The sequence below is a fragment of the Somniosus microcephalus genome, chromosome 2, assembly GCF_052327205.1.
Source record: "Somniosus microcephalus isolate GS21.2 chromosome 2, FLI_Smic_1.0, whole genome shotgun sequence".
NCBI classification, from domain to species: Eukaryota; Metazoa; Chordata; class Chondrichthyes; order Squaliformes; family Somniosidae; genus Somniosus; species Somniosus microcephalus.
In genome coordinates, this window is record NC_140988.1 from 375,563,935 (window position 1) to 375,590,637 (window position 26,703).

Sequence of the window (26,703 nt, forward strand, 5' to 3'; positions counted from 1 at the left end):
CTCTCAGGTGGACGTAAAAGATCCCACGGCACTATTTCGAAGAAGCGCAGGGGAGTTCTCCCCGGTGTCCTGGCCAATATTTATCCCTCAATCAACATCACTAAAACAGATTCTCTGGTCATTATCACATTGCTGTTTGTGGGAGCTTGCTGTGCGCAAATTGGCTGCTGCGTTTCCCACATTACAACAGTGACTGCACTCCAAAAGTACTTCATTGGCTGTAAAGTGCTTTGGGATGTCCTGAGGTTCTGAAAGGCCCCATAGAAATGCAAGTTCATTCTTTTCAGAGTGTACCTTTACCAGTGCAATATTTAGATTATCGTAGTACAAACCCTTGCTGTGGTGGAATATATCACTGGCCACTTCGTGCCGTGCTTGACTTTTGTCGGTGCCAACAGTGGGGTAGGATTTCCGCCGGTGGCGGGTGTGTATGTTTCCTCCAATCTCCTGCCGCGACTCAATAACAACTTGGATTTATATCGCACCTTTAACATCCCAAGGCGCTTCACAGAAACAAAATTTGACACCGAGCCAAAGTAGGAGATATTAGGGCACATTACCAAAAGAGCTAGGTGTTAAGCCAAGTGAAAGGGGAGAGCGGTAGAGAGGCCGGGAGGCTTAGGAAGGGAATTCCAGAACTTGGGGTCTAGACGGCCGCCAGTGGTGGGGTGAAGTGAGAGGCCAGAGGGGCGCAGAGTTCTCGGAGGGTTGTAGGGCTGGAGGGTGAGTCCGGCGGAAGCCCGGATAAACTTTGGCTTTTGGCCAAATTTAGGACGGTGAATTGGGGGAACCGCCCTCGCAGGAACTCTGCCCCAGTATGGTTTACGGTATTCAGCTGTTCACTGAGCCTCCTCTATGTCCTTGATATCTCCCATTATGCCTCCTATTGTCTGGAAGTAATCACCTCTGCCATGGAACCATCTCCTATTCTCCCCTTATTATCTCCTGGTTCAGCCTTAGAATCACACAGCACAGGAAGGTGAGGCCATTCGGCCCATCGTGCCAGTGCCAGCTCTTTAAAAGAGCTATAAAGGAAAGACTTGCATTTCTATAGCGCCTTTCACGACCACCAGACGTCCCAAAGCGCTTCACAACCAATGAAGTACTATTTTGAAGTGGAGCCACTGTTGTAATGTAGGAAACGCGGCAGCCAATTTGCGCACAGCAAGATCCCACAAACAGCAATGTGATAATGACCAGGTCAGCTGGGGATTTTTTTTTTGTGATGCTGATTGAGGGATAAATATTAGCCCCAGGACAACGGGAATAACTCCCCCTGCTCTTCTTCGAAATAGTGGCCGCGGGATCTTTTACGTCGACCCAAGAGGGTAGACGGGGCCTCGGTTTAACGCCTCATCCAAAAGACGGCACCTCCGACAGTGCAGCGCTCCCTCAGCACCGCGCCGGGAGTGCCAGCCTGGATTTTTGTGCTCAAGTCTCTGCAGTCCCACAACCTTCTGCTCGGAGGCGAGAGTGCCCCCCCCCCCCCCACTGAGCCAGGGCTGACACTGCTATCCTGTTAGTCCCACAGCCCTGCTCTTTCCCCATAATAACCCCATGCACTTTCACCCCTTTCAAGTCTTTATCTAGTTCCCTTTTTGAAAGTTCCTGTTGAATCTGCTGCCTTTTAGGCAGTGCATTCTAGATCAAACCTGAAGAGCCTCCTAACTGGCGACCCCTTATTTTTAAACAGTGACCCCTCGTTCTAGATTCTCCCACAAGAGGAAACATCCTCTCCACATCCACCCTGTCCAGACCCCTCAGGATCTTATATGATTCAATCAAGTCACCTCTTACTCTTCTAAACTCCAGCGGATACAAGCCTAGCCTGTCCAACCTTTCCTCATAAGACAACCCACCCATTCCAGGTATTAGTCTAGTAAACCTTCTCTGAACTGCTTCCAACGCATTTACATCCTTCCTTAAATAAGGAGACCAATACTGTACACAGTACTCCAGATGTGGTCTCACCAATGCCCTGTATAACTGAAGCATAACCTCCCTATTTTGTATTCAATTCCCCTCGCAATAAACAATAACATTCTATTAGCTTTCCTAATTACTTGCTGTACCTGCACAGTAACCTTCTGTGATTCATGCACTAGGACACCCAGATCCCTCTGCATCTCAAAGCTCCTATTTCTTATGTTCTTATTAATTGAAATCAGGAGTTCACCATGTGTTTAAAAAAAATAATTCTCAGGATGCGGGCATCTCTGGTAGAGAATTCCAAAGATTCACAACCCTTTGAGTGAAGAAATATTTCCTCATCTCAGTCCTAAATGGCCAACCCCTTATTCTGTGACTGTGACCCCGCGTTCTAGATTCCCAGCGTTTGTTGCCCACCCCAGTTGCCCTTGAGAAGATGGTGGTGAGCCGCCTTCTTGAGCCATTGTGGTCAGTGTTGTGAAGGTGCCCCAACAGTACTGTCAGGGAGGGAGTTTCTGGATTTTGACCCAGTGACGACGAAGGAATGACGATATATTTCCAAGTCAGGATGGTGTGTAACTTTAAACACTGATCTTGTGACACTGTGAAGACTCCCACATTTTGTTGCTCAGCCGGTAAGAAGGTCAAGGCTTGTGACAAGGCCGATCTACTGCACTGCATGTTGAAGACAACAACAATAACTTGCATTTATACAGTGCCTTTAACGTAGGACAATGTCCCAAGGCGCTTCACTGGTGCGTAATCAAATAAAATTTGACACCGAGCCACATAAGGAGATACACTGTAGTAGGACAGGTGACCAATAGCTTGGTCAAAGAGGTAGGTTTTAAGGAGCGTCTTAAAGGAGAGAGGCGCAGAGATATTTAGGGAGGGAATTCAAGAGCTTATGGCCTAGTCAGCTGAAGGCACGGCCGCCAATGGTGGAGCAAAGAAAATTGAGGATGTGCAAGAGGCCGGAATTTGAGGAGCGCAAAGTGATCTCAGAGGGTTGTAGGGCTGGATAAGGTTACAGAGATAGGGAGGGGCGAGGCCATGGAGGGAATTGAAAAGAAGGATGAGAATTTTAAAATCGAAGTATTTTAGGTCAGCGAGCATGGGGCAGTTTGGGTGAACGGGACTTGGTGCGAGTTAGGACACAGGCAGCAGAGTTTTGGATGATCTCAAGTTTACGGAGGTTGCAAGGTGGGAGGCCAGCCAGGGGGGCTTTGGAATAGTCGAGTCCAGAGGTGACAAAGGAATGGATGAAGATTTCAGCAGCAGATGAGCTGAGGCAGGGGCAGAGACGGGCGATGTTACGGAGGTGGAAGTAGGCGGTCTTGGTGATAGAAAGGATATGGGGTCGGAAGCTCATCTCGGGGTCAAATAGGACACCAATGTTGTGAACAGTCTGGTTCAGCCTCGGACAGTTGCCAGGGAGGGGGATGGAGTCGGTGGCTGGGGAACGGAGTTTGTGACGGGGACTGAAGACAGTGACTTTGGTCTTCCCAATATTTAATTGGGAATATTCGCATCTAGAGGTAATAAAGGCTTGGATGAGGGTTTCAGCCGCAGGTGGGCTGAGGTAGGAGTGGAGACGGACGATGTTTTGTTAAATAGAACCTCCCACTTCACCCCAATTTATTAATGTATGTGATCGCCCTTGTGAAATGGAGACTGGACTTCTAAGGTTCTGTAAACTCCTATTTGCAGCAATAATTTTTGTTTAAAAAAGGAAGTGATGACTTTGAGTTATATTCTACTGCAATCAAAAACGAAAGAGGAAGACGACACACATTTAATAGGTAACCATTGAGAATGATACAGCACAGAAGGAGGCCATTCGGCCCATCGTGCCTGTGCCGGCTCTTTGGTAGAGCTATCCAATTAATCCCACTCCCCCCTGCTCTTTCCCCATAGACCTGCAAATTTTTCCTTTTCAAATATATATCTAATTCTCTTTTAAAAGTTACTATTGAATCTGATTCCAATACCCTTTCAGGCAGCGTGTTCCAGATCATAACTTGTCGCATTTAAAAATAAATTCTCCTCATCAATTACCTTAAATCTGTGTCCTCTGGTCACCAACCCTCCTGCCACTGGAAACAGTTTCTCCTTATTTACTATCAAAACCCCTCATGATTTTAAACTCCTCTATCAAATCTCCTCTTAACCTTCTCTGCTCCAAGGAGAACAACCCCAGCTTCTCTGTCTCTCCACGTAGTTGAAGTTCCTCATCCCTGGCTTAAATCTCACAAACCACGAAAGCAAGATAGGTACGGATGAGGAAAGCTATTTGACCTGTTTTAGCTTGTCTATCCAGAAAGACTTTACAATCACCTGCTTTCCATCCCTCGCGGCATCTGACTGTTTCTTAAATGAAGTGGGGGGGAAGTTTATAGGGAGAGCGCAGGGCAGTGGGAATGGTTTTGAGTTACTATGGTAACGAACTGGTGTGTGTGTGTGTGTCTCTGCTTTCTTTCTATGACCTTTAGGGACAGGAAGTTTAACCCCTGATTCTTTATTTGTTTAGGGATTGGTTAGTAAAGCTGCCAATTAGACCTCCCCCTACTCTTTCCCCCCGCCCCCCCTCCCTTGCGTGAGGGTCTCTTGGAATTAGGATCTAAAGAATGAGACATTCCGATGCCGAGAGTGTGAATGTTTGGTGGGATTTTTTTTAATGACTTTCCACCGTCTGAGTTCATGTGAAGAGTCTCCTCCATCTGACCTCTGATCTGTATCCCCAGAATGTGACTGTTTTAATTTAAATCTAATCCCTTGAGAGCCAATTTTAACATGAAACCACATTTTAATATAAATTAAAGCCCACTCCGGACACTTGAGCATAAAATCTAGGCTAGTATAGTACTGAGGGAGCGCTGCACTGTCGGAGGTGCCGTCTTTCGGATGAGACATTAAACCGAGGCCCCCATCTGCTCTCACAGGTGGACGTAAAAGATCCCACGGCCACTATTCGAAGAAGAGCAGGGGAGTTCTCCCCGGTGTCCTGGGCCAATATTTATCCCTCAATCAACATCACTGAAAACAGATTATCTGGTCATTATCACATGGCGGTTTGTGGGATCTTGCTGTGTGCAGATAGGCTGCTGTGTTTCCTACATTACAACAGTGGCTACACTTCAAAAAGTACTTAATTGGCTGTAAAGTGCTTTGGGACGTCCGGTGGTCGTGAAGGGCGTTATCTAAGGATAAAGGGGTAAGCCATTTAGGACAGAGATGAGGAGGAATTTCTTCACCCAGAGAGTGGTGAACCTGTGGAATTCTCTACCACAGAAGGCAGTTGAGGCCAATTCATTAAATATATTCAAGAAGGAGTTGGATATATTTCTTAAGGCTAAAGGGATCAAGAGATATGGGGAGAAAGCAGGGACCGGGTACTGAATTTGGATGATCAGCCATGATCTCATTGAATGGCAGAACAGGCTCGAGGGGCCGAATGGCCTACTCCTGCTCCTATCTTCTGTTTCTATGTATATAAATGCAAGTCTTTCTTTCACACCAAGTGCTGACCCACCCACCATCTCCATTCTGTGGTAAAATGGTTAAAAAAAACCCGAAATGTTTCTCTGAATTTCTCTCTCTTGTTGCTCCTGTACTTGCAGTGTGCCACCCAGACAGACTCTTCCTTCTCCCTGTGTGCAGAATTGAAGAGTGATTTCACCCTCGTTTCCCATAAACTCTTTGCTTTCCCCTCCAGGATTCCAAAACCTCGATACTCCTTACCTGCCATCGTGTTTTTTTGGGGGGGTTTTTACGCTGAATATTCCCCTTGAGTTCAGTGCCATTGACCGCTCCTGCAAGGGGAATTTCATGTCTCTTATGATGCGGAGGATCAACTGTGGCTCAGCTCACCTCTGAGTCAGAAGGTCGTGGGTCTGAGTCGCACCCCAGAGACTCGAGCGCACAATCCAGGCCCTGTTTGTACGTTGCATTCTGAATTCTATTTTCATGCTTTTTTATTTTTATTTTTATGCTTTGTGTCAGCGAGAAGACAGCAGCGCTGCGACAAGAGCCTTGAAGATAATTTGGGGTAAAATGTGATGAAGAAACTGGCTTCTTTTTTTTTTAACTACTAGTTCACCATTTATCACCAGCCTCCATTTGTACAAAATCCAGGCCGACACTCCCAGCGCGGTACTGAGGGGTTGCTGCACTGTCGGAGGTGCCGTCTTTCGGATGAGACGTTAAACCGAGGCCCCGCCTGCCCTCTCTCAGGTGGACGTAAAAGATCCCACGGCACTATTTCGAAGAAGCGCAGGGGAGTTCTCCCCGGTGTCCTGGCCAATATTTATCCCTCAATCAACATCACTAAAACAGATTCTCTGGTCATTATCACATTGCTGTTTGTGGGAGCTTGCTGTGCGCAAATTGGCTGCTGCGTTTCCCACATTACAACAGTGACTGCACTCCAAAAGTACTTCATTGGCTGTAAAGTGCTTTGGGATGTCCTGAGGTTCTGAAAGGCCCCATAGAAATGCAAGTTCATTCTTTTCAGCGTGTACCTTTACCAGTGCAATATTTAGATTATCGTAGTACAAACCCTTGCTGTGGTGGAATATATCACTGGCCACTTCGTGCCGCGCTTGACTTTTGTCGGTGCCAACAGTGGGGTAGGATTTCCGCCGGTGGCGGGTGTGTATGTTTCCTCCAATCTCCTGCCGCGACTCAATAACAACTTGGATTTATATCGCACCTTTAACATCCCAAGGCGCTTCACAGAAACAAAATTTGACACCGAGCCAAAGTAGGAGATATTAGGGCACATTACCAAAAGAGCTAGGTGTTAAGCCAAGTGAAAGGGGAGAGCCGGGAGGCTTAGGAAGGGAATTCCAGAACTTGGGGTCTAGACGGCCGCCAGTGGTGGGGTGAAGTGAGAGGCCAGAGGGGCGCAGAGTTCTCGGAGGGTTGTAGGGCTGGAGGGTGAGTCCGGCGGAAGCCCGGATAAACTTTGGCTTTTGGCCAAATTTAGGACGGTGAATTGGGGGAACCGCCCTCGCAGGAACTCTGCCCCAGTATGGTTTACGGTATTCAGCTGTTCACTGAGCCTCCTCTATGTCCTTGATATCTCCCATTATGCCTCCTATTGTCTGGAAGTAATCACCTCTGCCATGGAACCATCTCCTATTCTCCCCTTATTATCTCCTGGTTCAGCCTTAGAATCACACAGCACAGGAAGGTGAGGCCATTCGGCCCATCGTGCCAGTGCCAGCTCTTTAAAAGAGCTATAAAGGAAAGACTTGCATTTCTATAGCGCCTTTCACGACCACCAGACGTCCCAAAGCGCTTCACAACCAATGAAGTACTATTTTGAAGTGGAGTCACTGTTGTAATGTAGGAAACGCGGCAGCCAATTTGCGCACAGCAAGATCCCACAAACAGCAATGTGATAATGACCAGATCAGCTGGGGATTTTTTTTTTGTGATGCTGATTGAGGGATAAATATTAGCCCCAGGACAACGGGAATAACTCCCCCTGCTCTTCTTCGAAATAGTGGCCGCGGGATCTTTTACGTCGACCCAAGAGGGTAGACGGGGCCTCGGTTTAACGCCTCATCCAAAAGACGGCACCTCCGACAGTGCAGCGCTCCCTCAGCACCGCGCCGGGAGTGCCAGCCTGGATTTTTGTGCTCAAGTCTCTGCAGTCCCACAACCTTCTGCTCGGAGGCGAGAGTGCCCCCCCCCCGCACTGAGCCAGGGCTGACACTGCTATCCTGTTAGTCCCACAGCCCTGCTCTTTCCCCATAATAACCCCATGCACTTTCACCCCTTTCAAGTCTTTATCTAGTTCCCTTTTTGAAAGTTCCTGTTGAATCTGCTGCCTTTCAGGCAGTGCATTCTAGATCAAACCTGAAGAGCCTCCTAACTGGCCTTTCAATTTGTTTCATTTCCTGTGCTTTTTCAGTCTTGACAAAGGGTTTCGACCTGAAACGTTGACTCTATTTTCTCTCCACGGATGTTGCCTGGCCTGCTGAGTTTTTCCAGCATTTTCTGTTGTTATTTCGGATTTCCAGTTGTATTTTGCTATCGTCCCCTTAAGAGTTAATGCTTGAAACCTTAACCTGTCTGCTCTCCCCACAGATGTTGCCAGAGTATTTGCAGCATTTTCTGGAGAGCTGTGTCTGGTGTGCTAGATTTTTTTTTTAAATTAAGAATTGCATTAGTGTCAGGGCTGTGGAAGGGAAGGCTGCTATTTTGAAACAGCAGGAAGAGAATCATTGCCATCAGTCAGTAATCCGGGCTGGTGGGAGGGACTTCCCCGCTCAACAAGTCAGTTTCAAACCTCTTGCACCAGAGAGAGAGAGAGAGAGGAGATCGGAGTGGAGTTGGCTGGAAGCCTCTGCTAGCTCGGAGAGGGTGGGGGCACTGAACCCAGCCACAAATCCCAGCAACAAGTGGCCCCCCAACAAACTATGTGGATGCCTTGACTGGCCTGACGATGTGGAAGTAGCGAACTGCACGGAAGTTTGCAGGAAAAACTTGAAAGAAAGTTTGTTTTGAGCAGGGGGGCAGAGAGCGATAGGATTGCAACATGGACAGGGCCATTAAGGAGGGGCAGTTACATGTCCTGCAACCTAAATTCGGCAAGGTAAGGATCGGATACCCCGAAAAATTGCATTTGATTCTCTATTCTCCACCTCTGCAGACTTAAGTCTCAAATGATTTATTTTTGTTTAAGTGCATCCGGAGAACGCAGACTGCTAGGGAGCGCTGTCGGATAAAGCCATCCACTTTATCTTTACTTTTGTGGGTGTTTGCTTAATTTGCTTTTATTTTTAATGCATTATTGGCAGACCATCCCCTTCTAACTCTTCTCGCAATGCTTGAGGTAGAACTTGAGTTGAAAAGTAACGATCGACGAGATAGCAGGTGTTCCCAGAACCGATTTGTAGAGAGATTTAAATGTCTGGCAATTTTAAACGTGGTTTTGTTTTTAGTTGGATAACTTTGCAAGAGTTGGGTAAAACCAATTCAGCAGTGTGGCAGCTTCTGTGAGGTCTGGTGCTCAGTTCAGTTCTGAGTGGATTAAATAAAATGAATTTTGTTGGGGGATGTGTCAGAAAGAAGAGTTTTTTTAAATGGTACCTGTACTGTGTAGAAAGGGATCAAACAGTTTGTGTTTTTTTGCCCCAGTTTTTCACACTCCTGCCTCTGCTGTCTTCTCTCATCCATTCTTCGTGGATGAGCTCAGGCATTCCTTGGGTGTCAGTCCCAGGGAGGGGTTTGGGAGGGGAGGCTATTTATACTCTGGATGTGGGTGACATTTATTGCCCAGCCCTCGTCGCCCTGAGAAGGTGGTGGGGCGGGGCCCACCGCCACCTTGAACCGCTGAGGGGCTCGCTGGGTCACTTCGGAGGGCCGTTGAGGGTCAACCATGTCAGTGTGGGACTGGAACCACATACGGACCCAGACCGGGTAAGGATGGTAGGCTTCCTTCCCTGAAGGACATTAGTGAGGCACTTGGGTTTTTCCGACAATCCAATAGAAACTTAGAAGATAGGAGCAGGAGTAGGTCATTCGGCCCCTTGAGCCTGCTCCGCCATTCAATGCGATAATGGCTGATCATCCAAATTCAGTGCCCTGTCCCTGCTTTCTCCCCATATCCCTTGATCCCTTTAGCCTCAAGAAATATATCTAACTCCTTCTTGAATATATTTAATGAATTGGCCTCCACCGCCCTGTGTGGCAGAGAATTCCACAGGTTCACCACTCTCTGGGTGAAGAAATTCCTCCTCATCTCTGTCCTAAATGGCTTACCCCTTATCCTTAGACTGTGACCCCTGGTTCTGGACTCTCCCGCCATCGGGAACATCCTTCCTGCATCTAGTCTGTCTAGTCCTTTAATTTTATAAGTTTCAATGAGATCCCCTCTCATCCTTCTAAACTCTAACGGATATAAGCCTAATCGACCCAACCTCTCCTCATACGTCATTCCTGCCATCCCAGGTATCAGTCTGGTGAATCTTCGCTGCACTCCTTCCATGGCAAGAACATCCTTCCTCAGATAAGGCGACCAAAACTGCACACAATACTCAAGGTGTGGTCTCGCCAAGGCCCTGTACAACTGCAGCAAGACATCCTTGTTCCTGTACTCAAACCCTCTCGCTATGAAGGCCAACATACCATTTGCCTTCTTAACTCAGAGCTTCATGGACACTAGATTTTTACGGATTTTAACCGAATTCAAGATCCCCATGGTGGGATTTGAACTCCGGTTCTCTGGATTATTAGTCCAGCAGCATTATCCCCACACTACTGCAAGCACTCCGTGTATGTGCATTTTCTGCGAGGTCACTAGATAGTGATGGGGATTGATTTCCTCTTCTGCCTCCTCTTCCCCGATTTTTTAAATTTGATTTTGGGATGTGGGCCTCACTGAGCAAGGCTGGCCTTTATTGCCCATCACTAATTGTCATGAGATGGTGCTGTTGGATCTTCTCCTTGAACCGCTGCAGTCCATGTGGTGAAGTTGACTCCCTCCTTCCTCTTTCAACAACAACAACTTGCATTTATATAGCACCTTTAAAGTAGTAAAACATCCCAAGGCGCTGCACAGGAGCGATTTATCAAACAAAATTTGACACTGCGCCACATAAGGAGATATTAGTGCAGATGACCAAAAGCTTGGTCAAAGAGGTTGGTTTTAAGGGAGCAACTTAAAGGAGGAAAGCGAGGTCTAGGGAGGGAATTCCAGAGCTTGGGGCACGGCCACCAATGGTGGAGTGGTCAAAATCGGGAATGCTGAAGAGGTCAGAATTAGAGGAGCGCGGAGATCTCGGAGGGTTGTAAGGCTGAAGGAGATTAGAAATAGGGAGGGGCGAGGCCACGGAGGAATTTGAAAACAAGGATGAGAATTTTAAAATCGAGGCGTTGCTTAACCAACCCCTCTCTGTCCAAGAGTGTGGAGGTCAATTGTAACATCTTAAACCCACCTCTGCTGATTTGGGAGCTTGGGACAATTCTGATTTGTTTGGCTTAATTTCCCACTGCCTTCACTTAAGAGAAGGTGATGCACTCTTTTGTTTTGTAGTGCCTTTTCAATTCCACAAGGAAAATTAAGCCCTGTGGTGTGTGTACTACATCGAAGTGTTTGATGTGCTTGTTATATTTGACATTGAAGCAATTGGTTACATTAATGCTGCAAGAAACTGTGCAACATGGAAGAGGCCTTTTGATACGATTTGCACTGCCGTGGGCTTTCTGCAACTTTTTATGTAGTGAATGTCCTGAGCGAGGTGAATAAGAACATAAGAATTAGGAGCAGGAGTCGGCCATACGGCCCCTCGAGCCTGCTCCGCCATTCAGTAAGATCATGGCTGATACTCCACTTTCCTGCCCGATCTCCATATTGATTTCCCTAGAGTCCAAAAATCTATCGATCTCAGCCTTGAATATACTGAAAGACTCCGCATTCACAGCCCTCTGGGTCTCTACTAACTCTCACACGGCACTCAACATTCCCCTTCTACTCCATGAGCTACTTCGAGACATGTTCTCGGTGAAAGACTTGCATTTATACAGCGCCTTTCACGACCACCGGACGTCTCAAAGCGCTTTACAGCCAATGAAGTACTTTTTGAAGTGTAGTCACTGTTGTAATGTAGGAAACGCGGCAGCCAATTTGCACACAGCAAGCTCCCACAAACAGCAATCTGATAATGGCCAGATCATCTGTTTTAGTGATGTTGGCCAGGACACCAGGGAGAACTCCCCTGCTCTTCTTCGAAATAGTGCCATGGGATCTTTTACATCCGCCTGAGAGAGGGCAGACGGGGCCTCGGTTTAACGTCTCATCCGAAAGACAGCACCTCCAACAGTGCGGCACTCCCTCAGCACTGCACTGGGAGTGTCAGCCTAGATTTTTGTGCTCAAGTCCCTGGAGTGGGACGTGAAAGGTGCTGTGTACCTGGTCCAGAACTGTACTGAAGGTTATTCGGATAGACATGGAATAACCCAATAACCCCACAGGACGTGGTGCTAGCCGTGGCTCAGTGGGTCGCATTCTCGCCTGAATCAGAAAGTTGGGGGGTTCAAGTCCCACTCCAGAAACTTGAACTTCAGTGCCGCACCGAGGGAGTGCTGCAGTGTTGGATGGTTGTCATGGAGACGAGCTACATCTAAGGTGAGAAACATCCTTGGAATTTCTCCTTCATGCCCCTCCCCTCGCTCCTCTCTCCTTTGTTGAGCAACAGCTCTACGACTCAGATTAATACTAAAGCCTGGAGATTTCCAACCGAGACAGTTAGTCCCCAAGGATGATCCCCGGCAGTTCCCATAAACAGGTACAGTGAGCTCGAAGGAAAAGTTTGCATCTGATCGGCAAGTGATGCCTTAAAGAAAAGCATTGCAAAGTATGATGCTGTAAATGTAGTGAAGAAATTCAAGCTGAGTATTACTGAAAAGACTCCTGACCAAACAATTACATCAAATTTTGGGCATCTCCTGGTGATGTTGATTTGAGGGATAAATATTGGCCAGGACACCGGGGAGAAACCCCCACCCCCTCCCTCTTCGAATAGTGGCCGTGGGAACCTTTACGTCCACCTGAGAGGGCAGACACGGGGAGAGTCTTAGTTTAACAGCATCCCTCCGACACTGCAGCACTCCCTCAGTGCTGCCCTGAAGTTCCAAGTTTCTGGAGTGGGACTTGAACCCCTAACTCTCTGATTCAGGCGAGAGTGCTGCCCACTGAGCCATGGCTCACACCACGTTCCGTGGGGCTATTGGGTTATTCCATGTCTATCCGAATAACCTTCAGTCCAGTTCTGCACCAGGTACACTGCACCTTTCACCCAGAACATGTCTCAAAGCGGCTCATGGAGTAGAAGGGGAATTTTGGGCTGGATTTTGCCAATGGGGAGCTTTTGGAGGTGGGACTCCCCCTTGTCGGGTTTCAGTCCCGCCTCCATCAACTTCTGGCCAACCCACGCTATTTTCCCTTGATTGACCTTGTTAAGCCCACCCAGCGGGCCTAGCAGGCCAATTAAGGGAAAGCCGGTTACAGAGAACGCCAGTGTATGACGTTTCATTTTGACAGATGAATTGTCATCGTTTGACAGCTCTGTGAAGCTGTCAAACGCTGACATTCTCTGTAGTTTGATGAGTTATTGAATTCAAGACCTCATCAAACCTCTTTCCTTTGCAGAAATGAGATGGTTGTTGCATTGGAGAATGCAACAGCCATCTGTCATCTCTGCCGCGGAGGTGCGAGACTCTCCACATACCCAACTCTTGAAGCCTGCAGAAAGAAACAAAGGTAAGTAAACTTTTTCTATCACTTTCCAGTTACCTCAGATACCTCGCCACACCTGCACCCATCCCTTACCTTCACAGCGCACTTTTGCAGCCCTCCGACCCCCGCAGACCCACTACTCTCCTCGTGACCCTGGCGGGGTTCAGAGCCTTCGGGAAGCCCGCAGTTGAGTGGGCAAAATGGGGATAATCCTCTTATCTGCCTGTTAACTACTGTTAACAGGCAGTTAAGTGGTACTAATCCCCTTCCCGCCTCTAAGGAGACGGGACCTGGCGCGGGTCGGCTACCCGCCTCCTGGTAAGATGGCACGGGGGCGGGTTGGTACCCACCCCCAAATTCTGCCATTTTCCCGGCAGTCCTGCATCCATACCTGCCTCCCCAGGGCTGGTAAGATCGCGCCCGTTGAGTGTAGTGTGAGAGTTAGTAGAGATGACCGAAATCATGGTTGGGAAAGTAGCTTTTGAGAACTTCTTCTTCTTAGGCAGTCCCTTGGAACTGAGGATGACTTGCTTCCACATTAAAAATGAGTTCGCAGGTGACCGATGGGTCCATGGGTCCAATGCGGGACCTACAGTCTCTGTCACAGGTGGGGCAGACGGTGGTTGAAGGGGCGGGTGGGTGGGGTGCTTGGGTTGACGTGCGCTGCTTGCGCTTGGCTTCCGCTTGCTCCCGGCGAAGAGACTCGAGGTGTTCGGCGCCTTCCCGGATGCTTCTCCTCCATTTTGTGCGGTCTTGGGCCAGGGATTCCCAGTTGTCGGTGGGGATGTTACACTTTTTCAAGGAGGCTTTGAGGGTGTCCTTGAAGCGTTTCCTCTGCCCGCCTGGGGCTCTTTTGCCGTGCCGGAGCTCCGAGTAGAGCGTTTGTTTTGGGAGTCTCGTATCGAGCATGCGGACAATGTGACCCGTCCGTCGGAGCTGATTGAGCGTGGTCAAAGCTTCGATGCTGGGGATGTTGGCCTGAGCGAGAACACTGACGTTGGTGCGCCTATCCTGCCAATGGATTGGCAGGATCTTGCGGAGGCAGCGTTGGTGGTACCTCTCCAGTGCTTTGAGGTGCCTGCTGTACATGGGAACACGGGAGAGAGAACTAGCAAGGCGGGTGAGTTTTAGCAAGGGAGCTCCAGAGAGCAACACCAAGATAGCTGAAAGATCTTCAGCCCTCCCTCTTCTGTTTTTTTAAATATGGGATTTAATCTAAGACACACTGACTGCTTTTGTTGGGAGTTTGTTCCATGTACTGCAGATAATGAGAGGAGGGGAGAAAATTCTTCCACTCTTTCTAGAAAATGTTGGAAGTGCCCAGCAGGTGGGTCAGTATTTGATGGAGAAGCGCAGATTAAGGTGGTCTTGAGTGGACACTCTTCTCTTTCAGTTTGACCTGCCGGTTTTGTTATGTTTTTATTCGAAGTTTCCCGTTTTTTTTCATCGCTCCACCATTGGTGGCCGTACCTTTTGGCCGTCTAGGCCTTAAACCGTGGAATTCCCTCCGTAAACCTCTCCACCTCTCTCTCCTTTTTAAGACGCTCCTTGAGGCTCTGTGACCCAGCTTCTGATCACCTGTCCTAATATCTCCTTATGTGGTTTGGTGTCAAATGTTGTGATTGATAATCGCTCTTGTGAAGCACCCTGGGACGTTTTACTACGTTTAACATAAGAAATAGGGGCAGGAATAGGCCACTTGGCCCCTCGAGCCTGCTCCGCCATTCAATAAGATCATGGCTGATCTTGGGCTCAAAGCCAGTTCCCCACCCACTCCCCATAACCCTTCACTCCCTTATCTTGCAAAAATCTGTCTATCTCCACCTTGAACGTATTTAATGACCCAGCCTCCACGCCTCTCTGGGGCAGAGAATTCCACAGATTTATGACCCTCTGAGAGAAGAAATTCCTCCTCATCTCAGTTCTTTATTCTGAAACTATGCCCCCGAGTTCCAGATTTCCCCACGAGGAGAAACATCCTCTCTGCATCTACCCTGTCGAGCCCCCTCAGTATCTTATATGTTTCAATAAGATCACCTCTCGTTCTTCTAAACTCCAATGAGCATAGGCCCAACCTGCTCATAAGTCAACCCCTTCATCTCTGGAATTAACCTAGTGAATCGTCTCTGAACTGCCTCCAATGCAAGTAAATCCTTCCTTAAATAAGGAGACCAAAACTGTACGCAGTACTCAAGGTGTGGTCTCACCAATACCCTGTACAGTTGTAGCAGGACTTCCCTGCTTTTATATTCCAACCCCCTTGCAATAAAGGCCAACATTCCATTTGCCTTTTTGATTACTTGCTGTACCTGCATGCTAACTTTTTGTGTTTCATGCACAAGGACCCCCAGGTCCCTCTGAACTGTAGCATTTTATAATCTCTCTCCATTTAAATAATAATTTGCTTTTTTATTTTTCCTGCCAAAGTGTATAACCTCGCACTTTCCCACATTATACTCCATCTGCCAAATGTTTGCCCACTCACTTAGCCTGTCTATATCCCTTTGCAGATTCTTTGAGTCCTCCGCACAACTTGCTTTCCCCACCCATCTTTTGTATCATCCTTTAGAGGTGCTATATAAATGCAAGTGGTTTCCAGCATTGACCCCTTAACCTCTTCCTGCCTCTAACCTCCCCAGAGGTTTGTTTACTTTGTATTTGTGTCCTCCTTATCGGTTTTGAATCGCATAACTTGCTTTCTCCTTCCTTGCTACACCCTTGTGTGTGGAGGTTTTGCAAGCAGTTGCTGTTATCGTGTGTGCTTTATCCTGGGAGAGTGCTTGATGTGCAAACTGTCTTTCCTACTCCTGACTTCACCGTGCGAAGACAAAGCTTCGATGCTTAAGTGTGAAGACCACCAAACGAGGCGAGGGTTTAGCAAATCCACACACCGTGGTGTCACTGCATAGGGTAATCTAGGTTCTAAATCCGCCAGGTGATTGGCAAAAGAACCAAAGGCGACGTAAGAAAAAACTTTTTTACGCAGCGAGTGGTTAGGATACTGAGAGGGCGGTGGAGGCAGACTCGATCACGGCTTTCAAAAGGGAGTTGGATAAGTACCTGAAGGAAAGAAATTTGCAGGGCCACGGGGAAAGGGCGGGGGAGGGGGACTAGCTGGAGTGCTCTTGCAGAGAGCCGGCACGGGCTCGACGGGCCGAATGACCTCCTTCTGTGCTGTAACCATTCTATGATTCTATGAGCCACTCCTTCTGATAGCTCAGAAAGCAGGAAATTTTAATCTATTGGATATGGTAGTGTAGTGTTTATGTTACTGGACCAGTAATCTCCGAGATAACAACAGAAAATGCTGGAAACACTTAGCAGGTCCGGCAGCATCTGTGGAGAGAGAAACAGAGTTAACGTTTCAGGTCGGTGACCCTTCGTCAGAACTGGAAAAGGTTAGAGATATAACCGGTTTTTAAGCAAGTGCGGAGGCAGCGAAAGGGGAGGAAAGACAAAAGGTCTGTGATAGGGTGGAAGGCAGGAGCGATTAAATGACAAAAGCTATGATTACACAAGGCAGAAGGGAGATGGTGATAGGACAAGTAAAGAAACAAAAGATGGGTCTAGAGGAGGTGTAAATGGGAATGGCCGAATCATCAACAGCTGCCATCTGGAAAAAATGGGGGCAGAGTTTATGGCCTGAAATTGTTGAACTCGAACTCGATGTTGAGTCCAGAAGGCTGTAAAGTGCCTAATCGAAAGACGAGTTGCTGTTCCCTCGTGCTTCCCTTGAGCTTCATTGGAACAGTGTAGGAGGACGGAGTGGGAGTGGTGCGGAGAATCTGAGATCTGGACTAATAGTTCAACACGAGTTCAAATTCCACCAGTCTGAGAATTTGAATTCAGTTTTGTTTTAAACAAATCTGGAACTAAAAAGCTGATCTCAGTTTAAAAAGTGACCATGAAGCTGTCGACTTGTCGTTTTTATAAAAAAAAAACCCCAACTAGTCCCTTTTTTAAGGAAGGAAACGTCTATCCTTACCCGATCCGATGGCCTACTCCTGCTCCTATTTCTTATGTTCTTACCTGGTCCTGTATGTGACTCCAGTCCCCCATCGATGTGGTTGACTCTTAACTGGCCTCCGAAGTGGCCATTCCATTGTGTCAAGCTGCTACAGCGGTTGAAGCAAAAGGGCATCTGGTGATGGCCAGTGAATGCCGGCCTTGCCTTGCCAGCAATGCCCACACCCCGGGGAGGAATAAATGCTCACGATGCGGTCTCCTCTACATTGGGGAGACCAAACGCAGATTGGGTGACCGCTTTGCGGAACACCTCCGTTCAGTCCGTAAGGGTGACCCCGAGCTTCCGGTCGCCTGTCATTTTAATTGACCGCTCCACTCCCACTCGGACCTCACCGTCCGCGGCCTCTTGCATTGTTCCACGGAAGCTCACCGTAAACTCGAGGAACAGCACCTCATCTTCCAATTAGGCACTTTACAGCCTTCCGGACTCAACATAGAGTTCAACAATTTCAGATCATAACCTCGGCCCCTATTACATTTTTTTTACTTATATTTTTTATCCACCCCTTTGTTTTGGTTTTTTCCTCCCCCCCCCCCCCCCCCCCCCTTTTTTTTCTCTCTCTCCCACATGGCAGCTGTCTCTCATTCTGCCAGAACATTTCACACCTAATCTGAGCCGTCTTTTGTCTCCACTAGTCCTATCACCATCTCGTCTGGTTTTGAATACCTCTTTAATCTCGTCACTTCTTTTGTTCTCTCCCAGCCTGGCCTTTCGATCTATTTCATTTCCTTTCCAGTTTTGAAAAAGGGTTCGACCCGAAACGTCGACTCTAATTTCTCTCCACGGATGTTGCCTGGCCTGCTGAGTTTTTCCAGCATTTTCTGTTATATTATGAATAAAAGGATGTCTTGCTGCAGTTGTACAGGGCCTTGGTGAGACCACACCTTGAGTATTGTGTGTAGTTTTGGTCGCCTTATCTGAGGAAGGATGTTCTTGCCATGGAGGGAGTGCAGCGAAGATTCACCAGACTGATACCTGGGATGGCAGGAATGACGTATGAAGAGAGATTGGGTCGACTGGGCTTATATTCGCTGGAGTTTAGAAGAATGAGAGGGGATCTCATTGAAACTTATAAAATTCTAACAGAACTAGACAGACTAGATGCAGGAAGGATGTTCCCGATGGCCGGGGAGTCCAGAACCAGGGTTCACAGTCTAAGGATAAGGGGTAAGCCATTTAGGACTGAGATGAGGAGGAATTTCTTCACCCAGAGAGTGGTGAACCTGTGGAATTCTCTACCACAGAAGGCAGTTGAGGCCAATTCATTAAATATATTCAAGAAGGAGTTAGATATATTTCTTAAGGCTAAAGGGATCAAGGGATATGGGGAGAAAGCAGGGACAGGGTACTGAATTTGGATGATCAGCCATGATCACATTGAATGGCAGAGCAGGCTCGAAGGGCTGAATGGCCTACTCCTGCTCCTATCTTCTATGTTTCTAAAAGAAATTCACGGCTGTTTTAATGATTTTTGAGTTCGTCGTCAATTTAAAAAAAAAAAAAAAAAAATTTAAATTGAGAAACCCAATTGAAGGGCGAAGGGGAAACAGCAAGCTGGAAAAAGAAGTAAATCAGGGAGTGGCGACACCAATCTTGGGTTTCGAACACCCACTGGAGGAAGAAATGCTTGAGAGAGTTTGTAGCGTTCTACAATACTGAGGTCTGAGGGAAAGTGTTAATGTGTTGTACTTAATTGACTTCCATCTCCTTGCAGCCTCAGTGCGTTGAACATGTAAGACAGGGATTAAAAACAGAAAATGCTGGAGATACTCGGCAGGTCAGGCAGCATCTGTGAAGAGAGAAGCAAGAGTTAACGTTTTTGCCTTGAATATCTCCATGTCTCTTAACCTCTCCTGCCGTCTATCCCATCACAGACCTTCCCTTTTGTTCTTTCATCCCCTCCCCCCTTTCCCAGCTCCGACACTTGCTTAAAAATCGGTTCCATTTCCTGCTTTTTTCCAGTTCTGACGACAGGTCATCGACCTGAAACGTTAACTCTGTTTCTCTCTTCACAGATGCTGCCTGACCTGCTGAGTTTCTCCAGCATTTTCTGTTTTTATTTCAGATTTCCAGCATCTGCAGTATTTTCTTCTTGTATTAATGTAAGACAGGGAATTTGGAGCTTGGGAAGGATAGGAGAGGAAAGTTTGGAGGAGCACTGAATAGTTGTAGTATCAAACAGCAGTTATACCGCTGACTCTGCAATGAAGATAGACTTGCATTAATATCACACCTTTCATGACCTTGGGATGACCCAAAAGCACTTCACAGCCAATGAAGTACTTTTACGAGTGTAGTTACTGTTGAAATGTAGGAAACACGGTAGCTAATTTGCATACAACCAGCTCCCACAAACTGCAACGAGATGAGGACCAGATAATCTGGTTGGGTGAATGGTACCGGGGAGAACTCTCCTGCTATTCTTTGAAATAGTGCCGTGGGATCTTTTACGTCTCATCCGAAAGACAACACAGCCTCGTTTTTGTGCTCGAGTTTCTGGAGTGGGACTTGAATTCATGACCTTCTAGACTCGGAGGGGAGCGAGAGAGAGACCCACTGAGCCACAACTGCCATTATAAGGAGGTCTATCGCTTCAGTCGAGACCTGGGAGTTTCTGTGTGCTGGCTTGGCACAGTGGTGCCTCTGGATCAAAAGATTGTGGGCGTGAGTTACAGAGCAATGAGTGCACAGTCTGAGGGCCTGAACTTCCAGTGCAGTGTCGCTGTGTTTTTTATTGGATGAGACATTAAACCGAGGCCCTGTTTCCCTGTTCAGGTTGATGCAAAAGATGGCATATTGGCAGAAGGCATTCCTCGCTTGACCAACATCATCAGAAACAGATTAACTAGCCATTTTTCTCACTGTGGGGCATTACTGCCTATATTGGGGGGAAAAAAGATACTAAAGGCATTTTAATGTGATAAGGTGCTGAAGTTGAGGTACAGATCGACCATGATCTGGGGGCGGGGGGGGCGGCGGGCGGCGGGGTGGGGGGGGGGGGCGGGGGCGGCGGGGGCGGGGGCGGGCCGGGGCGGCGGGGCGCGGGGGTGGGGGGGGAATTTTAAATCATTTGCTTAAGAGTTTATGATGGAGCAAACCTCAAGGTGCAAGGTGACTTGTGGGGTGCAGTAACATAGTGGTTGTGTCACTGGTCTAGTAATCCAGAGGCCTGGACTAATGAGCTGGAGTTCAAGGGCTAGAAATTCGGTATCGCCCCGTTTGGGGCGCAATTATCGGCCGGGCGCAAAGTTTAGCGCCTGGTGCAAATTATCGCTTCCAACTGCAAACTTGGCTTCTATCGCCCCTGGAGATGATTGGAGCGCGAAATCAGGCGCTACACCCCACGTAAACCAGCGGTGAAGGGGAACGAGCAGTCGATCAGTTCTTCTTGGTGCTGGTTGAGGGGTGAAGGTTGGCTGCGTCACCGGGAGAACGTCCTGACCATCTTCGAATAATGCCGTGGAATCCTTTTTTTAAAGATCCACTCCTGATTTCTTCCCAGGATGATTTCCTCTTTAGTTTCTCTATTGTAACAACCTAACCTCCGTGCTGCAAGGTGTCGGCGGGCGGCGCCCCCGCCTCTTGTGACAGTAGGTCGTGGGTTCAAGCCCCTGCTCCGGAGACTTGATCACACAATCTAGGCCGGCGCTCCCAGTGCACTACCGAGGGTGTGCTGCACTGTCGGAGGTGCCGCTTTTTGGATGAGACACTTAAACCGAGGCCCCATCTGACCTTTTTGGGTGGACACAAATCCCAGGGGCCAATATATCGAAGAAGAGCTTGACTGTTTTCCCCCCCACCCCTGGTGTCCTGGGCCATTATGTATACGTCGCCCACCATCACTAAAACGGATGATCTGGTCGTTATCACATTGCTGTTTGTGGGATCTTGCTGTGTGCAAATTGGCTGCCATGTTTCCTGCGTGACGACACTTCAAAAAGCACTTCATTGGCTGTAAAGCGCTTTGGAGCATCCTGAGGTTGTGAAAGCCGCGATAGAAATGCAAGTTCTTTCTTTCATGTAGTGACCAGTTGCCGCAGTGCTGCATGGAGGATTTCACAAGCTGCCCACGCTGTTTCCTCCATTTGTTTAATTTTATTTATACAGTAACCACTTCCCCCTGTGCGGGTGGAACTTTGCAGGCCGTTCTCTTTTTTTGTTCTTTTCCTTCCCAACTATTCTGCCGTTTTCACCCAAAGTTGCTGACTAATGATGATGGTACACAGCTCTATAACTCATCCAAGTGACCATTCGACACATGAGCCTGGACAGCGAGTGCCATTTATGTCCTTGATGTGCCTTCAATAACCACAAAACTAGAAGTTATAGACTTTAACAAGTTGGCTTTTAATCACTAAGATCAGAGCTAACATCTCAACACACCGACTGGCTCGCAGGAATGAGTCATACAGATCCTGGGATCTTTAAGTAAGAGAAGTCAGGGGCGGAGCCAAGACCTGGAACCTTCCAGGTTAGTCAGGAAAGAGGAAGTGAAACTATACACCGTGTGGGGGAGGGTAATATACATGAGTGCAAAACGAATACAGGCACGACAAACAGATTTCATTAGTCCTTTAGGCTGTCCCAAAGCACGTCAAGAGTCGAGATATGGAGGTAACTGCAGCTGCCGCAAACTGCAACGCGGTTTAAACAAAAACCCAGATAATTTGTTTCGATGATGTTGGTTGAGGGAGGAATGTTGGCCAAGACAGCAGTGGATATATACTTTTGAGAAGGAAAGAGTTGCCGGGCTATGAGGAAAGAGCCATTCTATAGCCCAGTTCGGTGCTGTGTCACAGTTCATAGAATCGTACAACACAGAAGGAGGCCATTCAGCCCATCGTGCCTGAGCCTGCTCTTTGGAAAAAGCTATCCAATTCGTGCAAATCCTTTGGAAGTGCAAGATGTTTAAAGTTGATTACACACAGTAGATAAAAGTGGTCCCACGAACAGCATGAGATGAATGATCAATTAATCGGTTTTTGATGGTGTTGGTTGAGGGCGGAACGCTAAACAGTTCACCAAGAGAACTCCTTGAAAAGGAGAAAATTGCAGGGCTATGGGGAAAGAGCAGGGGGGTGTGGGTCTAATTGGATCGCTCTTTCAGAGAGCCGGCACAGGCACGACGGGCCAAATGGCTTCCTTCTGTGCTGTATGATTCTCTGATCTCAAAGTGCTTCACTTGGAATGAATTACTGTGGAGAAAAGTGCCTGTAGCCAAATGTGGCGGCCCTATGAAAGCACAGCAAGATGCTGCTAACAGTAATGAGATGAATGGCCAGTTAATCTGTATTTGGTGGCGTTGGTTACAGGGCGATTGTTGGCCAGGACTCCCTGCTCTGTTAAATAGTGCTGTGGGAAAAGACAGACAGGACCTCCAATTTAACTTGATGGGATGGCATCTCTGCCGATGCAGCACGGCCTTCATTATATGAACTGAGCCTTGAATTCTCAGCGAGTAGCACCCTCGCCTCTGAGTCACAAGGTTGTGGGTTCAAGTCCCACTCCAGAGACTTGAGCACAAAAATCTAGGCTGGCTCTCCCAGTGCAGTCTGTGAGGGAGTGCCGCGCTGTCGGAGGTGCCATCTTTCGGATGAGACGTTAAACCGAGGCCCCGTCTGCTCTCACAGGTGGATGTAAAAGATTCCATGGCACTATTTCAAAGAAGAGCAGGGGGAGTTCTCCCCGGTGTCCCGGCCAATATTTATCCTTCAATCAACATCACCAAAAACAGATTATCTGGTCATTATCACATTGCTGTTTGTGGGAGCTTGCTGTGCGCAAATTGGCTGCCGTGTTTCCTACATTACAACAGTGACTACTCCTCAAAAAGAACTTCATTGGCTGTAAAGCGCTTTGGGACGTCCGGTGGTCGTGAAAGGCGCTATAGAAATGCAAGTCTTTTTGATTCTGCAACCTTCGGACCCAGGGTGAGAGTGCTGACTCCTTTAATAAAAAAAAAAAGACCCTTCTTCAAACCCACCCCTTTAATCAAGCTTTTAGAAAGAAAGAACTTGTATTTATATTACATAGAATGTACAGCACAGAAACAGGCCATTCAACCCAACCGCTTTATGCTGCACCTGGGCCTCAATCCACCGCTCGTCATCTAACCCTATTAGTCTAATATTCCCTTCATGTCTTTAGCTAGCTTCTCCTTAAATGCATCTGTACTGTTCGCCTCAAGTACTCCACATTCTCACCACTCTCTGGGTAAAGAAGTCTCCTAAATTCCATGAATACAGCGCCTTTCACGACTACATGGCGTCCCAAAGCACTTTACAGCCAATGAAGTACTTTTTGAAGTGTAGTCAGAGTTGTATTGTAGTCACCCCTCCTAATATCTCCTCCTTCGGCTTGGCGTAGTTTCCTTTTTTTCTTGGTCCGATTTACGCCATCTGAAGCATCTTGGGACACATTTTCTGGTTTTTTTTTGCATTTATTGCTCATCCCTAATTGCCCTCGAGGGTGGTGGTGAGCCGCCGCCTTGAACCGCGGCAGTCAGTGTGGTGAAGGTGCTCCCACGGTGAGTATACTTCTTTGTAGCAGTTTGGTACAACTGAGTGGCTTTCAGAGGGCAGTTGATGGTCAACCATTGCTGTGGGTCTGGAGTCACATATCGGCCAGACCGGGTAAGGACGGCAGATTTCCTTCCCTAAAGGACATTAGTGAACCAGATGGGTTTTTACGACAATCCGTCAGTTTCAGGGTCACCATTGCTGATGCTAGCTATTCTGTGTTTAAAGGCGTAATGGAAAGTGCAAGTTGTTGAGTCGGTTAATTTGGTGACACTGTTGGGCACTTAGACATTGCAGGTGTTATGATGACTGCCTTTACGAACACCAACATTTCCACATACACACAGCGTCCTAGCTACTTGCGCGTTGGTGGAATCACTGGGTTTTACCATAACAGTTCCTGGTCTCGAAGACCTGCACTACTTCAGTGCATGCATGTGGGAGAACAATCCCCATAAACCTAAATCCCAATGCAATATAAAAGCACCTTACAACTCTCTCTCTCTCTCTCTCTCTCTCTGCAATTTCCAGCCTTGCCTGGAGGGCATGTGTGCTTCATTTTAAGGGTAGTGTTGGATGTTCCTCGCAGATCACCGAGAAACAATAAGCAATAGTTAAGAGCTGAGTCACCTGGGACTTGCCTTGAGTGATAGTCCCAGCCTAGAATGTTCTACCTCATGAAATATTGACACATTGGCATCCCTGAAAATTAAGTCACGACCGTGCCCATACACTCCTAAATCCCGGGTGAGTTGACTCACGTGGTACTCATAGGGTACGGTTCCATGGGTGTTCCCTGTGCTCCTGCACCTTGCCCAATTGGCCGTTCTTCCATGTGAGAGCTAGACAGTGAGAGCCACCAGCCTTCACTGGTCCAACTTGGTTCAGCCATCTGGGAATGACCAACGCACCATCGCATAGATTCCTGAAATATTCCAGGGTTTGCACCTCCACTACTTTGGGAGTCCATTCCATGTATTGATCAATCTGGGGTTGAGAGGAATTTCCTGATACCGGTCCTAGCACTCTGACCTCTGAGACAGAAGGTTGTGGGTTCAAGTTCCACTCCAGAGACCTGATACTCCCAGTGCAGTGCTGAGGGAGTGCTGCACTGTTGGAGGTGGCGTCTTTCGAATGAAACATTAAACCGAGGCCCCGTCTGCTCTCAGGTGGACGTAAAGGATCCCACTGCACTATTTCAAAGAAGAGCTGGGGAGTTCTCCCCAGTGTCTTGGCCAATATTTATCTCTCAACCAACATCACTAAAACACATTGGGGGAGAAATTCAGTTGGCTGCGCCACCCGTTAGTGCCTTAAGAGGGCGCTAAGTGGGTCGCAAGCCACTGCCCACGCCTCCCGCTAAATTCCACGGGAGGCTAGTGGTGGCGCTAGCCGTTAGCGCTGCACCGCTACCGATGACGTCATCGGTGTGCGCAGTGCCCCGCTGACGCCCCGGCCGCGATATTTGGAAGCGCCCCCTGATTTACCGCCGGACGCTATGTGCGACCGGTTCCGGGGGGCCTACCTGCGGCGGTGGAGGCGCAAATTAAAGGAGAGGTGCGGGGCGGCCATTTTTGTTGCTGGCCGTCTGCCAGCACACCTCTGTGCTGCCGTCGCCGTCCCTGGCTTCCTGAACACCCCCCCCCACGGAGTGCCGGCTGCGTTCCAAGAGCCCGGCACTTCTCTTCGGTGCTGGGCTCTTTTGCCGGCACTCGCGATCCTCGGGGGCCCAGCTGGGCCCCAGATCGCGCTGCACAAGGCCCCTCCCCTTTAAGTAGGGGAGGAAGGCCTGCAGTACCGCAGCGCGATCTTCAGTCGCAGCACCCCAAGAGGGATGCGGGGCACCTCCAGTAGCGCCGCGCTTCCCTTTGGGGCGCTACCACTGAATTTCTGGCGGGCGGGCGGCCGCGAATGCTTCCGGGGCGCTACTTTTAGCAGCCTGGCGAGGCTGGCGCCCCAAACGGGGCGATACTCAATTTCTGGGCCATTATCTGGTCATTATCTCATTGCTGCTTGTGGGAGCTTGCTGTGCGCAAATTGGCTGCTGCGTTTCTTACATTGACTACACTTCAAAAGTTCTTCATTGGCTGTAAAGCGCTTTGGGATGTCCTGAGATCGTGAAAGGTGCGATAGAAATGCAAGCCTTTCCTTTCTTTCAATTAGATCATGTCTGATTTCAGATCTAATGATCTAATCAAATGGTGGAACAGGCTCGAGGGACTGGATGGTCTTCTCCAGTTTGAAATTGCAGCCCCTGGTCCTACTCTTTCCCAGATTAACCTTTTCCATACTGTTTACTGTCTCTTGTATAACTATATAAGATCACCTCTTGGGTGCTTCCCTTCAAGACTGAAACAGTGGGACCAATCCCTGGAACTGGGACATCACAAGACTGGCAATTAGCCTCGTGGATTTTCTCTCCACTGCCGCCAGCACTTCAATATCTCGCTTGTAGCTAGGTGTCCAGAGCAGGACCCAATACTCTCGGTGTGATCTGACCAGCGCACTGTACAGTTTGATGATTTTATTTAAATACTTCATTCTCGGGATGTGGGCGTCCCTGACGAGGCCGGCATTTATTGCCCATCCCTAATTGCCCTTGAGAAGGTGGTAGTGACCAGCCTTGAATCGCTGCAGTAGTGGTTTGGTACAACCGAGTGTCTCACTGGGCCATTTCAGAGGGGCAGTTAAGAGTCAACCACATTGCTGTGGGTCTGGAGTCACATATCGGCCAGACCGGGTAAGGGCGGCAGATTTCCTTCCCTAAAGGACATGAGTGAACAGTTGGGTTTTTACGACAATCCGACAGCTTCATGGTCACTTTTACTGAGACCAGCTCATTATTTCCTGATAATTTAACTAAATTCAATTTCTCAAACTGCCCATGGTGGGATTTGAACTCCGGAGCTCCGTATAGGGTTTCCAACCCTCCCGCTTTGGGCGAGTATCTACAGGAATGGGCGAATGGTCCCCCGCGCGCT

General features: G+C 48.3%; 1 protein-coding gene across 1 annotated transcript in view; it reads left to right on the forward strand.

The window, feature by feature from the left end:
* Nucleotides 1-7,782: 7,782 nt before the first annotated feature.
* The window catches only part of dok1b (docking protein 1b), an 87,953-nt gene continuing 69,032 nt past the window's right edge, over nt 7,783-26,703 (forward strand). Inside the window, exon 1 of the mRNA XM_085975879.1 lies at nt 7,783-8,533. Coding sequence (XP_085832005.1) covers nt 8,477-8,533 — 57 coding nt within the window. The 5' untranslated portion in view covers nt 7,783-8,476. The remainder of the gene's footprint in view (nt 8,534-26,703) is intronic.